This window comes from Pongo pygmaeus, chromosome 9, assembly GCF_028885625.2.
Source record: "Pongo pygmaeus isolate AG05252 chromosome 9, NHGRI_mPonPyg2-v2.0_pri, whole genome shotgun sequence".
Classification (NCBI taxonomy): domain Eukaryota; kingdom Metazoa; phylum Chordata; class Mammalia; order Primates; family Hominidae; genus Pongo; species Pongo pygmaeus.
Window position 1 is genome coordinate 13,770,496 of NC_072382.2, and position 23,394 is coordinate 13,793,889.

Sequence of the window (23,394 nt, forward strand, 5' to 3'; positions counted from 1 at the left end):
GTGCCATCAGTGATTGCTCTAGAAAGAGACCTAGGGGCTGGCTTGGCTGCAGTTTCTTTCTTTTTTTTTTTTTTTGAGACAGGGTCTCGCTCTGTTGCCCAGGCTGGAGTATAGTGGCATAATCACAGCTCACTGCAGCCTCGACCTCCTGGGCCCAAGCCAGCCTCCCAACTCAGCCTCCCAAGAGGTTAGGACTACAGACACACACTACTATGCCTGGTTAATTTTATATTTTTTTGGTAGAGACAGGGTTTCATCATGTTGCCCAGGCTGGTCTTGAACTCCTGAGTGTAAGGGATCCGCCTGCCTTGGCCTCCCAAAGTGCTGGGATTCAGGTGTGAGCCACTGCGCCCAGCCTGGCTGCATTTTCTGATCTACAACTGAACCTTAGACTATGATGATTTCTTTTCCTTCTGGTGTCCCAAATGCCCATTCGACTCCCGAGGAGCCACTGAATTGTTAATTCAATGCTGAGAAAAGCCCCTCTACCATTCTTACATGCATCAAGTGTGTGTACTGGAAAGGGGACGGGTCGGGGGTCTCAGTGGAAGCAGCCCAGCTGAGGAGACACTGCCTTAGGGGCTCAGGTAATAAAGATGTGCCTGGTAGAAGATGGGTCATGATGCCTGCAGCCAGGGCTGTGGGCCCCCTTGTTTACATGCTCGGGAAAAGGTCCCTCAGAGGAGGCAGTGTCCTTCTTGCTTCCATGTATTATAGTTTATTAACTTTCTTTTTCACGTTCACTGGGTTAAGGTGCGGAAGGCATTTCACAGGGAGTCTTAAAACCAAATTAGGATTGCCAGGTAAAGGCTGCACAAGGAAAATGCCTTATCTCTGAAGCCCAGAGCTGGCAGGGGAGGGCATGACCCAGGGACTCCACCCTCCCGCAAAGGGAAAGGGCATGCTAGAGAGGCACGGGGACCCACTCCAGCTCGCTCTGGGTGCTGTCTGTAGTTCTGGAAGCTTGGTGGAGGATTTCCTGCTCAATTAGAGGGTGGGCCAACGGGGCCAGGCCGGGGGAAGGTGAGGGTTGGAAGGCAGAAGGAAGTGACAAAGGCCACCTCAGCACAGCAGTGAGAGGAGCTGAGGCCAAGGGAGGCAGTCACACACCCTAGCTCTGCAAGACCTCCAAGATGGCCCGGAGGATGGCAGCAGCTGCCACCGCCCCGGGGTCTGGCTGCTCCAGCCGTGCTGAGCTGATATAACTGGCTCTTCCGGCTCCAGCTTCCATATTCTTGGTGGCCTCGGCTGCAGCTTCGGCACTCTGGGGGATGGGGTGTGGGAGCAGGTTCAAGGGCAGGCCACCAGGCCTCCTCCTTCCTGCCATGGGCAGAACGTCTCTGCCGTGCAGCCTGGCCCTGCATGCTCTTGCCCTGGCTCTGCCAGCACCCTCTGCTCTGTCACCAAATGGAAAGTCGCCTCTCATCTACTTCCAGCAGGGAAAAGGGTCACCATTCACTGAGGCCCTGTCACATCCCAGGCAGGGTGCGGGGCTCTACATATTTCCTTAGCCACATAATCACCTTCTGAGATAGGTGCTCATCTCCATTGTACAGAGAAGGAAACTGCGGTCCAGGAAGGTTATTAACTTGCTCAGGGTCACATGGAGACAGGAGTCTGCTGGCTAGAAGCCTGTCTCCCTGGGTGGCTGGGCCCAGCCTCACTCACCTTGACTGCTTTGGTCAGGACTTGCAATAGATCGGCTCCTGGGCTCTTCCAGGCTTGGAGCTCCTGCCCTGCTGCCCACAGAGAATCCAGCTGGACAAGGTGAAGGAAAGGGGGCTGAGCACAGGTCCTGCAACCGAGGGTGCTCTTTAGACTTACAGGGCCAAAAGGAGAAAGGTCTGGGGCCACAGCCTGAGTACACACCATAGTCCTGTCCCCTGGGGCAGCCTTTCCATACCTGGCAGGGAAAAAGAATGAAAGAGTCTCACTATAGGGAACCAAGGGAATCACTCTGAGGGTGGGGCTAGGGCCTGGCAGGGGGCGGCAGATGTCACCAACCACCTCCCCCAGCCCACCCCTGGTCTGATGCACAGGGCTCCGGCTCACTTCTGCATGGCTTCCAGGCCGGCATCCATGGCAGCAGACCAGGCTGGGAGGCTGGTCTTCGCCTTGAGGGGCTGTGCAGCCGCAGTCAGGAACAGGCCGTAGAGCTGGGGAAGATAAGAACACTGAGCATGTGGTGCTGGCCTGGACCCCAGCCAGCCCAGCCACCTCCCTGTCAGCCCTTCAGCCCCCAGGCACCCACCGCCCCAGATGAGCCTCCCATCTTCTCCAGGAGCAGGACAGACAACTTGGAGAGCAGCTGGGCAGGGCTGGCAGGGGGTGGGCCCTCCTTCAGCCACTCCCGGATCGCTGCAGGCAGAAAGAGACGGGGAGGAATTCAGAGACCCTCCCTCTATCTGCCAGACTTCCAGCCAGCACCAATGAAGGCTGGAAAAGGCCGACAGGGAAGTGGAATGAAGGCTTCCCAAGATCCCTTTCCACATCCAGCGTGCAGTCTGGAGAGGGGCTGGGCTGCGTAACCGAAAGGAGCCCGGGGAGGTGAGGCCTGCCCTGAAGCCCTCCACTTGACACTCTGGACTCTGCTTCCTGGCTTGGTTTTTTTCTCTTTAGCCCTTTGTGCTAACATCCTCTGTGTTTTACTGATTTATCTGGTTGACTGTCTTCCACCCAGAACATAAGCCATGAGGGCAGTGATTTCTGTCTGCTCTGTTCACTACTGTATCCATAGTTGAGAGCAGTGCCTGCCCTACGGCAGGCACCAAATACCTTTTTCTCGAATGAATGATGCTGGACAGTTAAGAGCTTTTCACTGGTCTGGGTAAACTGAGAAAAATAAGGACAACAGAATAAGTTCGCCTTGAGTTGTAAGTTATTCACTGTGAAGGATTTCATTTAATTCTAAGATAACAACCTCATACATTTGTGGTGTTAAGACGGTCCCTGTTAGCCGGGTGTGGTGGCTCATGCCTGTAATCCCAGCACTTTGGGAGTCCAAGGCGAGCGGATGGCTTGAGGTCGGGAGTTAGAGACCAGCCTGGCCAACATGGCGAGATCCCGCCTCCACTAAAAACACAAAAATTAGCCAGGCGTGGTGGCGCATGCCTGTTATCTCAACTAGTCAGGAGGCTGAGGCAGGAAAATCACTTGAACCCGGGGGATGGAGGCTGCAGTGAGCCGAGATCATGCCATTGCACACTCCAGCCTAGCGACAGAGTGAGACTCCTTCTAAAAAAAAAAAAAAAAAAGGTCCCTGTCTTCAGGGAAACAAATGGAAGGGGGGCTAGGGTTTTGTGAATGACCTCACTTGGCAAAGTCCCTGGCACCAACCTCTGGCCGCACGGCTGTGGGTGGTGCCACAGTCGCCATCGCCAGCAGCCCGGTCCAGGGCATTTAGGTGTTCCTCCAGGCCCAGGAGGGTGCTGCACACCCGTTCCAGCACCAGCGCCATCCGCTTCGAGGCTGAGCCTAGAAAGGGAGGATGCTGAAGAACAGGCCCACCAGGCCCTTCTCACAACCACACTTGACTGGGGTGGGAGGTGTGGATGCCAGGGCCCCTACCCGCCCCACCGTATACTCCTGCATCCTTTGGGAAGCCTGCCCCTTCCCCAAAGGCAGGGGTTGGTACCTCCTGCAGCAGTGGAATCAGGGGCCTCCTGGGGCTGGGCAGGGGCTACCCGGCTCCGCTTCCGCCCAGTAATGGAGACTGCAGCCACATTAGGCCAGGCTGCTGCAGTGGTTTCAGCATCTAAGGGCAGCAAAATAACTCTTTCAGACATGGCTGTCCAGCCAGGGATTCAGCAGGGCTTGGACCCTCCCATCCTGGCCCTGGTGGCCTGGCTCTCTCAGCAGCCCTGGAAGAAGGGAGTCCAACTCAACAAGCATGGACTGAGTGCCTACTGTGTACAGGGGTATGGAGAGAGGGTCCCTGGGAAAGGGTCAGGCCTATCTGAGGAGGATCCTAATAACAACTCCTTCTAGTCCAGTGAGAGCTGGAGAAGGCTGGAGAAGCCCAGAAAGGGCCTTCTTCACAGGCACCAGAGCCCTGATTGTCACAGCAGCCCTGATGGGGTCTCCAAGTCTCCCTGGCTCCTTCCAGTTACAAGGAGCCCTGGCTTGGGTGACCCCAGGTTCCAAGTCTCACCTATCAGTTTCAGGAGAGGCTCATCCACCAGCAGGAGGGTGAGAGAAATGCCAGGCATCTCCAGTGCTGACATGAAGGTGCCCACCAGGGCACGGGCAATCTTCACCCCGTGGCCCTCTGCAATACCACAGTGTGGCAGTCCAAAAGGGAAAAATGGGCATCAGGGAAAGAAAACAACAGAAAAGCAAGGACCTTGGAAGCTGGGGCCCTGGGGTTGGGAGGGGGATGTCCTGATTTCCTCCCGGCAGGCATTCCTCAATAACCCCACAAATGACCATGTTCCCTGGACGTGTCCCCTACTTCAGGGAAGATGAGTAATTACAGGTCTCATTTACTCAGTTCGTGCCAGGTGCTGGGCGCTGTGTTGAGTGTCTTACATATGTTTAATCTCACTTAATCCTCACAACAACGGTATAAAGCAGGTACCATTATGATTACCCCCAATTTGCAGACAAGAAAACAAACAGAGGCTCAAGGTATCCAGCAATTGGGTGGCAGAGAGACGATTTAACTCAGGTTTATCTGACGCACAGTCCGTGTTCTCTGCCATCACAAGACCCTCCCTCAGCCCTTTCCAAAGGGCTGCAGGGTCCCCTTCCCAGTGCATGGCTCACCCAGGGAGCGGACGGCAGCGTCGGCTATGATGCCTAGTTCCAGGAATGACAGGCCACCCAGGTTGTTGACCATCATCACAACTGAGGAGCCTGTGGGTAGACATGACACCCCAGGTGAGACCCTCTGGGCGTCTCCTGCCCAGAGGTGTAGGAGGGGTTGGGAGACGCGGGCGAGAGGCTACCCACCGGGCTGCACAGGCACATGGGACGCGTTGGTGGTGTTTGTCATGTGGTCAAGCATGAGTTTCACAATCTCATCAGCGGTTGCCATCTGTCAGAGGGAGCCAGGAATGAGCTGCATCTGGGGGGCCTTGGCCTTAGGGCAGCCTGTGCCAGAGGGACCACCTACCTTTACCCGGCGCACACCAGCTTCCCCGTGGATCCCTGCGGATAGATGTGGTCACTGCTGACCCCCTCAAGGCCTGGGGATTTGCTCATCGTTTTTATCAAGGACTCACACAGTGCTGGACTCACACAGTAAGTGGGCGGGAGTGGGGGATGGAAATGGACAGAATAATGAAAAACATGATCTCTGTTCTCTGAGAGCTCGTGGCTTGGTGGTGGAGATAGCTTTAACTAGAGGTAGTTAAGGTGGAAGCACAGAGGAGGAAAGAAAGCTTTGCAGCCAGGTGATCTTTGAACAGCCCTTGAAAGAAGGGTGTATTCTGGCAGGGACAGGAGGACCTGGGAATGGTAGCCAAACGCTAGAAGGTAGGCAGTGCACAGAGCTAGCTCCACATGGCCAGAGCCGTGGGTATAGACGGCAAAGCAGGTAGAAATCAGGCAGGTTGGGCCAGGCTGGGCCTCAAATGCCCAGGTAAAAATACTAAGACCACCTGGGGAGAGGACCAGGTTGATGGCTCTAAGGGTATACAAGGTGGGCAAAGTCCAGGGCCAAGGGGCAGGCAGGGCTGGGATGGATGGCCACAAGCTTACCCAGGCCCAGCTCCACCTCGTCGGCTGAGAGCTCGAAGGTGGGTTTGGAACCAGGGACGCTGCAGGAGGATAAGCTCACCCCCAGGGTACCTATGAGAAACAAGGCATGAAGGGATGACTGTTCCATTCTTAGCACTGGGCGTCAGGAAGGGTGGCAGCAGCATCTCAGAGGCTGTGCCCACAGGTACCCTCTTCTCTGAGAAAACCTGCCAGACTCTCCACCTCAGCCATGGTACCCAAGGCCACCAGTCCCCAGGAGCTCCCCCAGGGATACCTTCCCTAGACCCCTGGGGAACAACCTGGGGAACACTGCTAGGCAGCCAACAGGAACCTGCTCCTCGTCCCAGGGCTGTCCCAACCTTCCCCACTCTCCTCCCCAACTCCCAGGCCAGCACTCACCCATGGCCTTGGCGACCACGTTCACCTGCTTTGTGATCTCCTCCAGCCCCACACCTGCCTCAGCCAGAGCACCTGCCACCTGCAGCCACACAGAAGTAAAAGCCCCAGCGGGGAGGGTATCACTGTACCACGTGGGGTAGAAGACAGGCAGGGGATGAATTTCTTGTTGGGAAGGGGGAACCTCAGGATTTCCACACTCAACCTGACCCATCACATTTAGGGCAGAAGAGCAAACTCCCCTCATTCACAGTGTACCTGCCAGGAATCTTCAAGAATTCCAGTCTGTTGGAGTCAGAAGAGACTTTACAAATGGGGAAATGGACGCAGAGAGGGGAGGTGACTTGTCCAATGTCACACAGCCAGTGGGTGGCCAGTTTCCCAACTCTAGAGTTCCAGAGTTCTCTCTCCCATAGCCTTGCTATTTTGGGTCACTTTACCCATCTATCCATCCATCCATCCACCCAATTTTTACCAAGCATCTAGTATATGCTGAAAACGAAAAAAGGCGACTAAGTCACAGTCTCCACCTTCAAGAACTCACAGCCTGGGGAGAGGCTAGGGAAGCAGATACCCATAAATTGAAAATTTATGTGAGGTGGTAATTACAATGATGGAGTCCACACTAGGAGAGGCTGCCAGCCAGCTCAGGGTAGTGGGGAGATAGAGATCAGGGAGAGCCTTCCAGGTGAGGAGACATCAGAGCTGGGCCTCTGCAGAATGGTAGGAGTTAGCTAGGCCAAAAGGAGGCTGGACAAGGAAAGAATTTTCCAGGCCACAGACACTGCATAAGCAAAGCCAGAGATGATCCACAGCCTGGCAGGTACAGGAGCTGGCGTGAATGGACCACAAGAGGAAGGCAGGGATGGCTGGGTGCAGTGGCTCATGCTTGCCATCTCAGCACTTTGGGAGGCCGAGGCGGGCAGATCATTTGAGGTCAGGAGTTCGAGGCCAGCCTGGCCAACATGGTGAAACCCCGTCTCTACTAAAAATACAAAAATTAGCTGGGCGTGGTGGCAGGTGCCTGTAATCCCAGCTACTTGGGAGGCTGAGGAAGGAGAATCGCTTAAACCTGGGCAGCGGAGATTGCAGTGAGCCAAGATCGCGCCACTGCATTCCAGCCTGGGCAACAGAGTGAGACTGTCTCAAAAAATAAATAAATAAATGAGTACAAAATAAATAAAAGAAAATAAAAAAAAAAGAGGAAGGCAGGGATGATGGGAGATGAAGGTGGGGAGTCAGGGAGCTGCGGTGAGGGCTTGTATTGATTCTAGGCACCCAAGAAGGCTTTCAGTGGATGAATAACCTAGTCAGATACACATTTTAAAAAGACACCTCTGGCAGTAGTGTGGAGAACGGATGAGCAAGGCCAGAAGGCAGGAAGCAGGGAGGGGAGCCCAGTGAGGAGGTGGCTGCAGCCATCAGGCATGAGCAGATGACCCTCGAACCAAGGCGAAGCAGGAGGGCGGGGTCTGAGGAGGATGTGCGTTATGTACATTTGGGAGTAGAAGCACCAGGACCGGGCAACTGATTGGGTGTGGAGAAGAGAAGGGGACGAGTCTGGGAAAATGCCTGTATCTGGGCTTAGGTAGCTGAGGGGATGGCGGGGCCTTCTGAGATCAGGGAACACTGAAGAAAAGGAAGAAGTAGCTTCTTGGGGAAGGGCTGGAAAGGTCCAGTTACCGGGTGCTGCCAGGCAAGGGAAGGCTGGAAAGGGCTGGCCAGTCTCCACGTCCCCGGTGGAAGCCCACCTTGTGTATAAGCACCGTGCCACACAGCCCCCGCCGGCCTGCCTTCTTCAGGACAGTGAAGGCGCTGTCGTCCCCAATCACCACCATCTCCACCGGGATGCCTTCAGCCCGGGCCTGCTCCCGGGCCAGGCCGAAGTTGAGCCGATCCCCAGTGTAGTTCTTCACGATGAGGAGCGTCCCCACTGCGAGAGCAGCCGGCAGGGCTTAGCGTGCTTACTGTGCCCTCCCTGCCGCAGCCCCTCCCGCATGCCAGCCTTACCTGTGCCGGCCTGGGCCACTGCCCTGATGGCTGCCAGGATGCTGCCCACTGCCGGGGAGGTGAACACGGCTCCCGCGATGACCCCAGTGAGCATCCCCTTCCCTATGAAACCTAGAGGTGGAAGGGGTGGAATGAGCATGCCAGGTGAGACTCGCACCTATAGTCACTGGGGCTTCCCACGCTCTGGGGGTCATGGTTTGGTGAGCCCTACTGTGTGCCTGGTGCTCAAAGATCCCCCAGGTCTTCACATGGCTGACTCCTTCTTAGGAGGCATCTTAGAGAGGCCTTCTGTGACCTTCCAGCCTGAAGCAGTCACCAGCTCCCTCCCCAGGGACTCACTGTTCCTTTGCCCCATTTTACTGTCTTTACTAATTCACTTAGCACCCTCTGCAATGATCTCATTTACTTTCGTGTTTACCTGGTTATTGTCTATCTCCCCTAAGTAGAATATAAGCTCCATGAGGGCAGGAACCTTGCCTGTCTGGTTCATTGTTGTATCCCTAGTGCCCAGTACAGTGCCAGGTACACAGTGGGCTCATGAGTGTTTGCCAAATGAATGGATTTTGCTGAAGGAAGACAGGAAGGGGACAAATGACGCGCATCCTAGTCCCTGCCCTCCAGCAGCCCTCAAGGAGAGTCTGCGTCCCTGGCTCCACACAGGAAACAAGCCAGGACAGTCCACGCGTGGGACACAGCAGGTGGGAATTCAGAAGCGGGGTGCTGCTCTAGGTTGGAAGAGTCAGGAAGCCTTCATGGAAGGAGGGTGGGTCTGCTGGGCCTGGAGGGTCCAGAAGATTCATGGAATCACCGACTCTCAGAGCTAGAAGGACTTGAAAGATTGTTTGGCCCAACGTCGTAGTTTTGTAGATGCAGAAACAGATTCAGAGAGGCCATGATGGGCCCCTGATCCCAGCCGGAGGGAATGGGAGGTGGGAAGTGGCCCCAGTTCCTGACTCTGGGCTGAGCTCCGTCCTGCACTTCATGGCAGCACTAAGGATCCCCCAGGAGGCCCTGTCCACTCCACCAGTACCCCCTGCCCCACCCCAGGATACTTACCAGCATGGGCAGGCTCATGGCCAGAGCCCCCACCCGACAGCAGTGCCACCTGGCCCTTGAGGCTGTCCAGGTCAGAACGGAGGGCCACGCGGTGGCCCTCCAGGAGCTGCAGGTTGGGGTTGCAGGCCACCAGGCCAGCAAGAGCGTCATCAGCACAGCCAGCCACCGAGTTCACCAGCTTTTTGGAGGTCTGCAGGGGAGGAGTGAGAAGGAGGTTAGAGTGTGGTTAGTACAGATACCCCCATCCTGCCCAGCCACACTGCTGTGGTGTAGACTCCTCTCCCGCATCCACCTAGGAACTCCAGGAGCGCAGGACTTCCTTGAGTTGGGTGACATCTTAGGTGGGTATTTCTGTGAGTTTTCAATAATGTGTGACTTTCTATTCAGTACCTAATTTATGAAGTGTCTTGCACCATACCTTCAATTTATTCTGAAAAAATGGCTGCAATATAAAGAAAATGGGGGAGTGGTTGCCTGCAGTGTAAAATATTTTAATAAAACTGGGGCCCAACACCTTCTTCTGTCAAAGGGAAGAAAAGCCTCAGGCTGAGGCTCCTATGCTGGGGGAGGAGGTGAGCAGGTTCCACAGCCACCGCTGCTCCCTGGTGCTCTAGTGCAGGGCAAACATTTCCCCAGCCTCTTCGTATGCCAGGCCCAGCGCTAGACACTGTGTGTAGAGATAACAGCTCAGGTGCAGTGGCTCATGCCTGTAATCCCAGCACTTTGGGAGGCCGAGGCAGGCAGATCGCTTGAGTCCAAGACTTTGAGACCGGCCTGGGCAACATGATGAGACTCCATCTCTATAAAAAATATGAAAAATGATCCAGGCATGGTGGTGCATGCCTAGAGTCCCACTACTCGGAAGACTGAGGTGGGAGGATCACTTGAACCTGGGAGGTCATGGTTGCAGTAAGCTGTCATCGTGCCACTGCACTCCAGCCTGGGTGACAGAGTGAGACCCCATCTCAGAAATAAAAAAAGAGAGAACAACGCTGTTCCTGCCCTCAGTGGAAACACAGCAGAGGTCACAGCCATGTGCGGTGGGCACTGCTACACGAGGAGCGCACGTGCACCATGGGAGCACAGAGGAGGGGCCGCAGCCTCCCGAGGGGCCTGGAGGTCTCTGGGAAGGATAAGCAGGACCGGGGTAGGCAAAAGGGGGCAGGAGGCATGGGAGGAGGGAAAAGGGAGGCTCTTCCAGCCAGAGGGAGAGCATAAGCCAAGGCCTGGATGAGTGAATAGTGTGGTGGTGCCAGGAAGCACGGGTGACCAGCAGGAAGGGGTGGGGAGGAGAGGACTGGCCACGGGCAGCCTCAGGAGGGGTTGTGGACAGGCTGGTGGAGGGTTACAGAGCAGTGCCGCCAGGCTTGGCTGAGTGGATACGGGGTGCAGACAGAAGTGAGTAGCGTGGGGGCCAGAATGGAGTGTGGCTTGAGCTCTGCTGTTACAGGGACTTGGGTTCAAATCCCACTTCTGCCTCTCATTAGCTGCAGGAACTCAGGGAAGATACATCATTGTCGGGAGCTAAAATTCTTCCTCTGTAAAATAGGGATTTACTAGAACAGAGTATATGCCCGTGATATAGTGGAAACTCAATCAAAAGAAGCTACTCCCTTTTTCAAACAGGCTGTGAAAAGCCAGAGTCTGCTGAACAAGGGCTGCAGTCCCTGGCTTTGTCCTGAAGACAGAGTGAGACTGGGGCCCAACGTGGACTCAGAGGGCTGGGCTCCCACAGCCACCTGGTGGCCCGGTGGGAACCTGCAGCTGAGCCAGGTCCTGGCAAGGTGAACTTCCGGCTGTGGCTTCTTCCTGAGCTTGCTAGCACCAGCTCCTTTGTACAAAATTTGGCTCTGCTGCCTCCCTGCCAACCTGTCCTGCATCAGGCCAGGGCCAGGGCTCAGCCACCTGCTTCAGAGTAGCCTAGGTCTGTAGTGAGCAAGAAGAACAATAAGATTGGTTCCATTTGCCGAGCAGAGACTAAGAGCCAGGCCCAGTTCTAAGTCTTTTTGAGCATGTCTCATTTAATCTTCCCAACAGGCCGGGTGTGGTTGCTCATGCCTATAATCCCAGCACTTTGGGAGGCCAAGGCAGGCGGATCACCTGAGGTTGGGAGTTTGAGAGTAGCCTGACCAACATGGAGAAACCCCGTTTCTACTAAAAATACAAAATTAGCTGGGCGTGGTGGCACATGCCTGTAATTCCAGCTACTCGGGAGGCTGAGGCAGAAGAATTGCTTGAACCTGGGAGGCGGAGGTTGTGGTGAGCTGAGATTGTGCCATTGCACTCCAGCCTGGGCAACAAGAGCAAAACTCCGTCTCAAAAAAAAAAAAAAAACCAAACTAAAACAAAACAAAACTTCCCAACAGCCCTACGGAGGAAAGATGAGCCCAGTGAGGAAACTGAGGCACAGTTAAACGATTTTGCCCATGGTCACACAGCCAGCAGGTGTCCAGGTCTGCCTGGCTCCAAAGCTGGTTCCCTTTTGGCCATATCATGCTGCTTTCTCGAGGGGCTGGAGGGAAGTGGAGGGTGACAGAGGTTGCCCTAGAAAGGACATGGGTTTGTGGCTCTCAGAGCCTACCAGGGACTGGAACATACAATGAAGTTGTGAGTTGGCCTCACTCCAAGCCCAACCTCCAGCACCACTACCCTCCAAGAAAGTGGCCTGCTCCCCATCTTGATAATCTGTCTTTTACAGAGCCAGAAGAGGGTTTAGGGACCAGTGCTATCCCTGGTTTCAGTGGCCTGAAAGGATGGAAAAGGAAAGGAAGTCAGGTGAGGCCTCCAGGACTCTGCTTGATCAACACCACACAACCACTAGAGGTAGGCCTTAATTTGCCTTATAATGCAGATGAAGAAAAAGAGGCTCAGAGAGGTCTGTAAAAGGTCATGCAGCTGGTCAGTGGCAGGCTGAAATTTGAATCCAGATATGTTCAAGGCTTGTTTTGGTTCAAATCAGTGGGCCTGGAGCAAAGCCCAGGGACATGGCCAGCCTCCCACACTGTAGATCCCAGCTCCAGACCGGCCCACATAAGCCCCAAGGTTAGGAACGGTCACATGGTCATTCTTCACGATTCCTTCTGTGACCGCTACAGTGTCTATTACAGAGCAGGTAACTGTTACTGTTTTACTCTGAATGCAAGACCCAGATAAGGGGCAGAGCGGCTCTGAAGGGACTCAAGAGGCTGCAGCCCCAGGCCTGGCTGGGACCAGCGGCCTCCAGGAAACGAAGGAAAGCAGGGATCAGACCCTGGGAGAGAGGATGACCCTCTCTCTTCACCCGTGAGCCTCAGGAGGCAATAGCATCTCTCAGTCAAGGTGTAAGGAGCTTTAGCTTGCCCAAGGCTGGGATCCTGCTTTGAGACCATGCTGCCATTCCCCTGCCCCGGCCCTGTATGACTCACCATGGTAGGAAGGCTCTGAAACAGGCTGAGTTCACACCGTTGCACTGAGCTGCTGGCGGATGGACAATCCTGTGCTACCTGGGTCTGAGTACAGTGGAGGCAGCAGCAGCACCTGCAGGAGTGGGTAACGATACAAGCTGCGGAAGGCACTCGCAGCCGACTGGCACAATCACGCCTTCAGCACCCTAGTAATTAGGGAGCTGCCCCAGACTTTGGTCCAAGTCCAAACTCTAGTACATGGGCTACGGATGGAGAAGTGTGGGGCTGACCAAGGTTCACGCCTGCACTTCGCTGCCAGAAGACAGATCAATCCATGTCAAGCACAGGTCTGCCTTTGTGCCCAGGAACAGCACCCACTTCATCACTAAAGGACAGTGATCCTCAGAATAACTATCTTTTACACAGGCATCACATGCAGCGAAAAAGTTAACAAAGCTCTTCACACGCTTGCCCTCACTGGCCTTGGCACCAAAAGGGAAGGGAATGGGGGGAGCTAGCCAGGTGTGTGACCCATTTTACTTCTGGGAAACAGACTCAGAGAGCTCTAGGGACTTGTCCAAGGCAATACAGGTAAGAGCCAGAATCTAAACCAATGTTTAGTTTTTCTACAAAGAGTGTGTTTTTACTACTGATAATTCAGTGCCTCCAAAGTCAGGCAGAGTCTCTGCTATGGGAAAGGCAAGATGTAAACCACGATGACTTTCTAGCTTTCCTCAGTTCAGCCTGGTTCAGCAGCGTGTTGGCCTCTGTGTGGGTGCACAATAGGAAGAATCAACATAGCTCTGCCTAAGCCTACTTGGGGTTGGGGGGAGGGTCTTAGGTAAAACAATTCCTCCCTAAGCCTCAGCTTTCTCATCTGTAAAATGGAGGTTGGCTCCTCTCTGGCATTCTGCGAGTGTGCCAAGCCACGTGGTTCTCCTCTTGTTCCCGGGGAGCCTGTTTGATGTGGGGTACCCTGGAGGCTGCAGGGCTGACTGCTCTCCTGGCTCATTAAGGTTCCCTACGGAGAAATATTGGTTTTGTGTTTGAGGTTCGAATTTGTAGAGCAACAGGGGCACTAATAACGTTGGGCAAGCAGACCGGTGGGCCCTTCGAAATTCGAAGAATCAACGCGCTAAAGGGAGGAGGTGAGCAGGTGGTCGTTCGAAAGTCAGGCGAGGGCACCAGCTGGATCTGGAGGAACTGAGACAGTGAAAGAAAAGCAGGCAAGGTTCTAGTCTGGGATGTGTACGAATCGCGGTCGTCTTCCTTCCCTCTCTAGGCCTCCGCAGTCCTTTCCGTTCCTAAAGGAGGAACAGCCCAAGGGCTCCTGGAGCAACGGAAGGAGGAGGACTGGATGCGGGGAAGGGCAAAGGGCGCGGAACGGGGTGGGGAGTCTGCGGGCGAGCTCCGAGGACACTGGCGCACCTCCCCCGCCGGCTCACGACCGCATCCGCCACCTCCGAAGGCGCCGCGACTTCCCGGGGACCCCCAAGCGTGCACTCTCATCCGGGTCCTGCGGGCGCTAGCGGAAAGAGGCGAGGCGGCGCCTCCGGGGGCGGGGCCTCCTTCGGTTGGCGGCCTCGGGCTTCGGGAGTCCTCCAAGAGGCCAGGTGAGGCCGTCCCGTGATGCCCCGCGCCCCGGCCGCTCTGGCCTGCAACGTGTCTCTGGGGCGGAGGCAGCGGCAGTGGAGTTCGCTGCGCGCTGTTGGGGGCCACCTGTCTTTTCGCTTGTGTCCCTCTCTCTAGTGTCGCGCTCGAGTCCCGACGGGCCGCTCCAAGCCTCGACATGTCGTACAACTACGTGGTAACGGCCCAGAAGCCCACCGCCGTGAACGGCTGCGTTACCGGTAAGGCTGCCGGGGCCGGAGACCCCGGCGAGTGAGGGAGTTGGGGGGAGCCGCGGCCTAGGGAGGCCCGCGGCCCCGGGGGCGGCCGGGCAGGAGTGGGCCCGGCGAATGGAAGGCGCTGGCGGCCGAGGAACCTCCTCCACCACCGCGACCTCGAAAGAGTCGTCCCAGTACGCGCTTTTTGGGGGTTGGAAGCCGCTCTCGAGGGTCCCCTTTCGTCCTGGGGAGGTCACTCGGCCTCGAGAATAGGGCGGGCCCAGTGAGACAGAGGAGTGTGAGTTGGTTTTGCGGTGTCGTTTGGGCCCGGAGATTGGCCTTCTGTGGCCGGGAAAAGGGGAGGTGGTAATGACGACTTTGGGGTCAAGATTTTCCTGTGGGGAAGTCTGGGGGGCCCAGGAGGTGGAGGGATGTGAGGAGTGCCCGCATTATCCCACAGAGGTAGAGGAGCCCTCTTCAGGCTAACCCCTTTGCCTGGGGCTGTTGTTTACATGAGGGCCCTGCTGGAGAAGAGGGTTTGGTTTGCCTGGCCCAGTGCTGGGTGTGCCTTGTTGACGATGCGCTTGGATTGTTAAGGACACCGATGTCCAGAACCCGGGAAGAGTCATCTTAACCCACATTCTCAGCTGAATATGCAGACCCCAAGCTTGCATGTTTATATACACCCTAATCACGATTCCAAAACAAAACTGTTGTTCAGAGTTGGAGGTAGCTGAGTGTGGATGGGGGTATTGGTAGACTGCCAGGAGGGCAGGGGGTGTGGACAAAACAGTGTTTTCATAAAGCTCTGGGACTTTTCTTCATTTGACTTGGTCTGTCAGATAAAAGTTTTGTGAGACTTTAGATGAAGACTGGAAGAAGTGAACACTTTCTCCGGCATTCTCAATTAGAGCCTGCCCCTGTAACTGTAATAGAGTAAAATTTGAGGGGCAAGAGCCATGAGAAGGGATTATGCAGTCATTGTCAGTTGGAGGACACAACGGCTCTTAGGTCCAGTCCAGTTTTCTTAGTCTGATTAGGGAAGTAGCTTTGTTGAATGCATGAACTGAGACTCTTTGAGGGGCCGGATTTGGCAAGAAGGGGAGTAGCTGGAGGGAGTTGGAGAAGTATGTGAAGTAAATGGGAATTCTGGAGGTATTTAGACATAAGTGATAGGATTATTTTGAAGGGATGGGAGGCCCTTCCCCTGAGTTCAAAAGTTAGAGGGTCTGTTCTTTCAGGACACTTTACTTCAGCCGAAGACTTAAACCTGTTGATTGCCAAAAACACGAGATTAGAGATCTATGTGGTCACCGCCGAGGGGCTTCGGCCCGTCAAAGAGGTGGGCATGTACGGGAAGATTGCCGTCATGGAGCTTTTCAGGCCCAAGGTAAGTGTTGCAGTTGGGACAAGCAGTGGAGGGAGAACTGTTGGTCGTAGGTTGTTTTATGTTATTTTTGTTTATTTATTTATTTTCTTTAAGACGGGAGTCTCGCAGTGTTGCCCAGGATGTCTTGAACTCCTGAGCTCAAGCAATCCCTCCACTTCAGCCTCTGGAGTAGAGTAGCTGAGGGATTGTAGGCATGCCACCGTGCCTGGGCTGTGTTACGTTGTTTTGCGAATTCTTGGGATGGGTGGAATATGCCTTAGGAGAAAAACTCCTCTTTTTTCTGTCTTTGGATGGCAAATTTCAGTATGTACTCTTGACCAAGCTTTCTAGAAGTAAAAGGAGAGATTCATTAGGGAAACATTTATGAAGTTGATTTCTTTAGAAGGGAGAAATTAAAGCAGTTTGTTTCAGAGGATAGGCTACAGAGTGGGGCAGTCCTGGCTTCGTTCCTTGTTAATTCTGACTTTAGGTGTCTCTTAAGGCACCTTTCAGATCAAGTCCCCTGGGTTGTTAAGGTGAAATGATTCAGTAACATAGGGCCTATCATATAGCAAGCATTTACAGTTATGTTAACAATTACCAGGCCGGGCATGGTGGCTCACGCCTGTAACCCCAGCACTTTGGGAGGCCAAGGTGGGTGGATCACCTGAGGTCAGGAGTTCGAGACCAGCCTGGCCAACATGGTGAAACCCCATCTCTACTAAAAATACAAAAGTTAGCCGGGTGTGGTGGCACGTGCCTGTAATCCCAGCTACTTAGCAGGCTGAGGCACAGGAATTGCTTGAACCCAGGAGGCGGAGGTTGCAGTGAGTGGAGATGGCGCCCATTGCACAGTGACAGAGCGAGACTCCGTCTCCAAAAAAAAAAAACCACCAAACAAAAAAAAAAACAATTACTATCAGTATTTTCATTATTTTAGCACAAATGTTTTCATCCAAATCACCACCACATTGCTTTATGTTGTCTTAACTGAATCTGGCAAGAAAGCAGTGGGTTCAAAATTTTAATTATAACCCTTTGAACAAAACAGTAATTTTTTGGAGTCTGTGTTAAATAAGTAGGTCTTTGTTGATCCATTTTAGCTTCCGTTGTTATTCTCACATTTTTTTTTCTCTTCAAATACTTGGGGAGGAGTGGAGGAGGCATTACATTCATCTTTCAGAATTTGAATGGGATGATTGAGATTAGCTTGAGATTGCAATAGATGAAGACTTTGTATGTAGAACAGAGAGATGGAGAATCATGAAAGTGAGAACTAGATGTTTACCAGCTTCAGTTCTGGCTTTTTGTACATGCCCTTAGGGTGTATGTGTACCTAGTGTGGGTTACAAGCTCACCATGTATTTTCTCTTTAGGGAGAGAAGAATTTGGAAAATTCTTAAAGAATTTGGTGTGCTTAAAGACTGGACAGGTTGTTCCTGTTTTAAAAAGAACCTCTTTTGATAGCATAATATTGGTTTCCAGGGGGAGAGCAAGGACCTGCTGTTTATCTTGACAGCGAAGTACAATGCCTGCATCCTGGAGTATAAGCAGAGTGGCGAGAGCATTGACATCATTACGCGAGCCCATGGCAATGTCCAGGTGAGGTGACTGCTTTAGGCCAACAAAAGTTTTCTAAGTAGGGCTGTCATGATTCATGGAAAAAATTAAAGTGCTGGGGGCAGCTCTCTATTCGATCAGAGAAATAAGGAGAAGACACTATGGGTTTGAGCTTTTTGGAGAAAGGACTCCTGTAGTTCACTCAAGGCCCAAGGGACAGGGTAATAATTCATTGAGATTCAGTGTTTCACGAAAAAGGCATGCACTGACGTTGGGACTCCAACTATTTGACCTATCAAATAGATGCATTAGTTTTACTACCTCTCCTAAAATTTTTCTGTGCAAGTGGTGCCCAGTGTCCTCTGCTGCTCTGTGGATGTTGAGGTTCTTCCCTAATCCCAATTTTGTTTCTCAGGACCGCATTGGCCGCCCCTCAGAGACCGGCATTATTGGCATCATTGACCCTGAGTGCCGGATGATTGGCCTGCGTCTCTATGATGGCCTTTTCAAGGTTATTCCACTAGATCGCGATAATAAAGAACTCAAGGCCTTCAACATCCGCCTGGAGGAGCTGCATGTCATTGATGTCAAGTTCCTATATGGTTGCCAAGCACCTACTATTTGCTTTGTCTACCAGGTACTGGATCAGGAAGAGAGAGGGAGAAACTGTGAGGTTGATGTGATAGGAGTTGTTTTTGCTAACTGGCATGTCTGGGTTTGGTAGGGTAGAGAGAAGTGTTTAATGTGTTTGTCCTGAAATGTTTTGAACAACACAATTAATATGGGTCAGACTTCCGTTGCTTCTTGAGTGCAGTAGTACTTATTGTGGAGGCAGCAAGCTCTCGGGCTTGTAGCAGGTTTTAATCCTGAGATTATACTCTGGTTGTTGGGCCTTGGGAGATTTCATAGGATGACCCAGTTTATACTTTGATTCTCTTACTGGAGTGCTAGGGGATTATTAAAACTTAGCTGTCAGGAAATTATCTAGATCTTGCCTTTATATTAAGCAAAGAGAAATTGTCTTGGTGATGCCTTATATGTGTTTTTTAAGAAGAGGTTTACATTTTGTCCAGTAATCACTTACTGGTGACTTGCTGGCTTATTTTAATTTAATTTAATTTTTTTTTTGAGACAGAGTCTCACTCTGTTGCCCAGGCCGGAGTGCGATGGCCTGATCTTGGCTCACTGCAACCTCCGCCTCCTGGGTTCAAGCGAGTCTCCTGCCTCAGCCTCCTGAGTAGCTGGAATTACAGGTGCGCGCCACCACGCCCAGCTAATTTTTGTATTTTTAGTAGAGACGCGGTTTCACCATGTTGGCCAGAATGGTCTCGAACTCATGACCTCGTGATCCGCCCGCCTCGGCCTCCCAAAGTGCTGAGATTTCAGACGTGAGCCACCGTGCCCGGCAGCTTACTGGCTGTTAACTTCTATTTTAGTCTGTGCCTAAAACTGTAGCAGAGCTGATCCTGGGCAGCTGTTCTCTGGTCCAGATCTGTTAAGCGGGGGTGGGGTGGTAGAGCACCAGACTAACATGCCAGTATCTTGCTAAAATCTCAGCCCTTTAACAAAGGGCCATGCAGCGTAAGATCATTTCATTTGCATGTGGCTGAATAAGTGATGGAAGGAAATGATAGTCCAGTTCCACATAGAGTGTGGGCACATAAACAGTTTGATAGCCTTGTTATGTATTGGAGGTGCTGATATATTTTTGTATATTTCTTAGTGTGACTGTAGTTCGGAGGCTATTGGAATAAGACCCAATTGAATAAGGTTGAAACCAGGAGATTTTGTTTGATCTAAGTATGAGTTAAAATAAAAACTTAGAATTTCTCTCTGTTCTTTAGTTTTGTAATATTAGGTCATTAAAACTTTGATGTTGTTGATTATTCAAGGCTGGTTGTTCTAAGCTTCAGGGCTGCCAATTGTGATCAGATCTTAATTTCTGCATGTGTGTCTCAGAGGCCCAAATCCACACTTGAACTTTTTGTGAAGTTGTGTCATAACCCTACTCATTGATGGGAAAATGTTTTCATCAGCCAAAAATTACTATCTTCTGTTTTATGCCAAAAATTCAGTTTGACAAATATTTAGGTACTTAATGCTATGTGAAAGGTATTCATGCTTCAGGAGCTGTAACAGTGACTAAGATGTGATCCCTGCCCTGAAACACATTGCTGAATTCCTTCCATAACTTCTTTGTTGAAACCATCTTCCGCTGGCTGAGTGTAGCTTTCTTCTGGTCCCTGCTTTTTAGCATCTTAAAGGTGACCTTGGCAGTCCCAGGACTGACATGAGTCATAATTTAGAAAAAGGAGGGGAAGATGATGTTGACAGTGGCAGGACTGAAAGTTTTGACCCTTTAGCGGAGCAATCAATTGTGTTCTCTCTACCATTATTCCATCAGAATGGTTTTAAGAATTGTATCAATTTTAAAAAAATCTCATAGGCGTAGCTTATCAATGTGTGTTTCACTTAGCTATTTTGTAAGTTTCTTGAGGCTGAGGAACACACACAGGCACACACACCGTATCTCTTTTTTTTTTTTTTTTTCCTGAGATGGAGTCTTGCTCGGTCGCCCAGGCTGGAGCTCGGCCTTCGCTTCCTGGGTCAAGTGATTCTCCTGCCTCAGCCTCCCAAGTAGCTGGGACTGTAGGCATGCGCCACCATGCTGGCTAATTTTTGTATTTTTAGCAGGGACGGGGTTTTGCCATGTTGGCCAGGTTGGTCTTGAATTCCTGACCTTGGGTGATCTGCCCACCTCAGCCTTCCAAAGTTCTGGGATTACAGGTGTGAGCCACCGTGCCTGGCACACAGTATCTCTTATAGTACCTAGTGCAGTGTGACAAGTTCATTTTTCTAATACTTTAAACCTTTCTTGGTTGGTTGAATTTTTAAGAATGGTAGATCTCAGATGCTGCAGTCTACCTAGGAATTAATCCCAGGCTCAGCTGGTGATTGTCAGTATACTGATGGATAAGGGTGGGAGGGCTGACATGATAGGACTGTCAGATGCTGGGTGGTGGTGGCTTGTCCCTTACAGCACCTCTCTCTAGCCCAAGGCTCACCCTTCCTAAGGGCTAACCATTTCACCTTTCCCCCCCAGGACCCTCAGGGGCGGCACGTAAAAACTTATGAGGTGTCTCTCCGAGAAAAGGAATTCAATAAGGGCCCTTGGAAACAGGAAAATGTCGAAGCTGAAGCTTCCATGGTGATCGCAGGTTGGTTGGGGGTTTAGGAAATGTGCCTCCACCTGGATCTAGGCTATTTCCCTGTTCTTGTTCCCTCCCTCACCTTCTCTGCCCTTTGTTTTGGCGCTCAGTATTATTGAAGGTGTGCATTGTTTACCACTCCTTTATGTCTTCTTTCTCTAAATTGTGCTTTGTTTTTTTCTGTCTTTGAGATTTTCTGTTTTTCACTTCTCCCCCCAAAAGTATAACTTGTCTTTTACTTGGGTGGAGGGATTGACTATAAAACATTGAGATTGATTTTCACAGTGGCATATGGAAATGAGTCTCATTATTTTATTGCTGGGCATAACATTTAAAACTGAAAGGAAGCCAGGATCTATAGTCCCAGCTACTCAAGAGGCTGAGGTTTACTTGAGCCTAGGAGTTTGAGTTCAGCCTGGGCAGCATAATGAGACCCCATCTCTTTAAAAAAAAAACAACAGAAAACTGAAAGGGAGCAATAGAGCTTATCTGATTTCTTTACCTCATAGATGAGGAAACAGGGCCAGAGGGACCTGCCCATGCCTGTCCATGATTGACAAAGTCTGGGCTAGAATCCAGGCCTCTTCACTCCTTGTCCTAAGTCTGCCCCTACATTATGTTTGTCTCACTCAGTAGGGAAGTTTTAAAACAATTAGAAAATTGGCTCTTCTCAATGGTAGCCCTGATAATGGGGGGAAGTTAAGCTAAGGAACAAGAGTGGAAACCAGGAAAAAAAAGTAAAAGCTTTTACTTGGAAAGGATTAGAAGTTGAGAAGAAAAATGGGGGAGAATGCACGGGGAAGAACACGGAGAAGACTCCCCACCCATAGGAATAGTCGAACACCAGAAGAATGGCAGTAAAAATACCACTAGGATTAGATAATGGCCAGTCAACAAATTCTAAGAGTCTCGTAAAGGCTATCATGTTCCCTGGGCTTTGATGTCCTTTTTAAAATAATGATGATCTTAAGGTTTGCCTTGGGGCTAACTAGACCTGTACTCTTGCCAGTCCTGGTATGGCAGACCCAGAGTGCTGAGCATTCTAATTTTGCTGTCTTTCCTGCAGTCCCAGAGCCCTTTGGGGGGGCCATCATCATTGGACAGGAGTCAATCACCTATCACAATGGTGACAAATACCTGGCTATTGCCCCTCCTATCATCAAGGTGAGCGCAGTCCTACCTTTTTTTCCTTTCATCTTTTCTTTCCTTGTCCTCACCTTGCTCCTCCCTTTCTCTCATTTGTCACAAGGAGATTCACAGATGCCTGTTACACAATTTACTATGTATATAAGATATTGCGTTGGCCATTGGGAATACAGAGAGAGATTAGCCTGGATTTGCTTACAGAGAACTTGCTTGCTAACTTAGATAAATGATAATCAAAATAGGCTTCCCCTTTTCATTGACTGGGGCAACTTTTTTTGTCAAAGAGACAGGGTCTTACTCTGTCGCTCAGGCTGGAGAGCTAGAATGCAGTGGCATGATCCTAGCTCACTGTAGCCTTGAACTCCTGGGCTCAAGTGATCCTCCTGTCTCAGCCTCCCGAGTAGCTAGGATTACAGATGAACTACCACATGGGGCAACTTTAAGAAGGGAAAATTTTGGCAGTTTCTCTCTTTTTTTTTTTTTGAGACGGAGTTTTGCTCTTGTTGCCCAGGCTGGAGTGCAATGGTACGATCTCAGCTCACTGCAACCTCCGCCTCCCAGGTTCAAGCGATTCTCCTGCCTCAGCCTCCTTAGTAGCTGGGATTACAGGCATGTGCCATCACGCCCGGCTAATTTTGTATTTTTAGTAGAGATGGGGTTTCTCCATGTTGGTCAGGCTGGGCTTGAACTCCCGACCTCAGGTGATCCATCCACCTTGGCCTCCCAAAGTACCGGGATTACAGGCATGAGCCACTGTGCCCGGCCGTAATTTTGGCAATTTCTGTTGCATATAATGTTTTCAGGGCTCAAGTCATATAAAGTAATATATTGATAAATTACAAAGGCTAAAAAAGTCAAAAATTTCAAGGACTTGGAATATCAAGTTGTAAAAATTAAGCCTTAAAAGTTTCATTTTACTTTCTTTTTGGAAAAAAGAACAAAATCTAGCTGGCTACAGTGGCAAGTGCCTGTAGTCCTAGCCACTTGGGAGGTTGGCTTGAGTCCAGGAGTTTAAGGCTGCAGTGCACTGTGATCATGCCTGTGAATAGCCACCGTACTTTAGCCTGGGTGACATAGAAAGACCCTTTCTTTAAAAAAAAGAACAAAATCTGTGGTAGCATTGCCACAGTGGTAGGGGGTAATTAGTGGTATTAAGAACAAATAACAACATTTGTAGTAGCATGCATCGTTCAGTAGATTTTGGCAGCAGCTTCCTAGTCTGTGTATTTCTATTTTCTGCAGAATGACAACGTATCAGTAAACATGTAAGATATATTGATGGAGCTCCTCAGAAAATTATCTTCAAAATAAAAAAGCTTCCCATTTTCTATTAATGGGGAATAGATTCTATCCTCATTTTCATGTAATGTTATCTGAGCGATTTGTCTGCTGGTAAAATGGCTGGGTTTGGTAAAGGGAGTGGTCCAGTAGGGTTTGTTTTCTGGTGTAGAAGATGCTGAATCTCTAATGACTGTTTCCTTCCCATTGGCAGCAAAGCACGATTGTGTGCCACAATCGAGTGGACCCTAATGGCTCAAGATACCTGCTGGGAGACATGGAAGGCCGGCTCTTCATGCTGCTTTTGGAGAAGGAGGAACAGATGGATGGCACCGTCACTCTCAAGGATCTCCGTGTAGAACTCCTTGGAGAGGTAGAACTTGTTCTCCCTGTTCCTCTACAATGTTCTGTTAGGTTCCTGAAGACACCAAATGTGTGGTCCCACACCTCAACTCTGGGAA

At 51.4% G+C, this 23,394-nt stretch overlaps 2 protein-coding genes across 2 annotated transcripts in view; one reads left to right on the top strand and one right to left on the bottom strand.

The window, feature by feature from the left end:
• Window positions 1–695: 695 nt before the first annotated feature.
• TKFC (triokinase and FMN cyclase) lies at window positions 696–14,082 on the bottom strand. Its single transcript, XM_054441421.2, has 18 exons — window positions 13,974–14,082; window positions 12,567–12,678; window positions 9,163–9,352; window positions 8,107–8,217; window positions 7,848–8,029; window positions 6,100–6,178; window positions 5,701–5,790; window positions 5,114–5,148; window positions 4,951–5,035; window positions 4,765–4,854; window positions 4,151–4,267; window positions 3,635–3,754; window positions 3,337–3,474; window positions 2,252–2,358; window positions 2,053–2,156; window positions 1,870–1,903; window positions 1,669–1,758; window positions 696–1,264 (listed from the first exon to the last, which is right to left on the bottom strand). Exons 2-18 carry the CDS (start codon window positions 12,567–12,569, stop codon window positions 1,112–1,114), a joined length of 1,728 nt encoding a protein of 575 aa, XP_054297396.2. The 5' UTR covers window positions 12,570–12,678; window positions 13,974–14,082; the 3' UTR covers window positions 696–1,111.
• Window positions 14,083–14,099: 17 nt separating this feature from the next.
• DDB1 (damage specific DNA binding protein 1) overlaps window positions 14,100–23,394 on the top strand; it is a 33,625-nt gene continuing 24,330 nt past the window's right edge. The window contains exons 1-7 of the mRNA XM_054441420.2: window positions 14,100–14,395; window positions 15,613–15,761; window positions 17,226–17,342; window positions 17,716–17,937; window positions 20,404–20,518; window positions 21,576–21,673; window positions 23,148–23,306. Coding sequence (XP_054297395.1) covers window positions 14,335–14,395; window positions 15,613–15,761; window positions 17,226–17,342; window positions 17,716–17,937; window positions 20,404–20,518; window positions 21,576–21,673; window positions 23,148–23,306 — 921 coding nt within the window. The 5' untranslated portion in view covers window positions 14,100–14,334. The remainder of the gene's footprint in view (window positions 14,396–15,612; window positions 15,762–17,225; window positions 17,343–17,715; window positions 17,938–20,403; window positions 20,519–21,575; window positions 21,674–23,147; window positions 23,307–23,394) is intronic.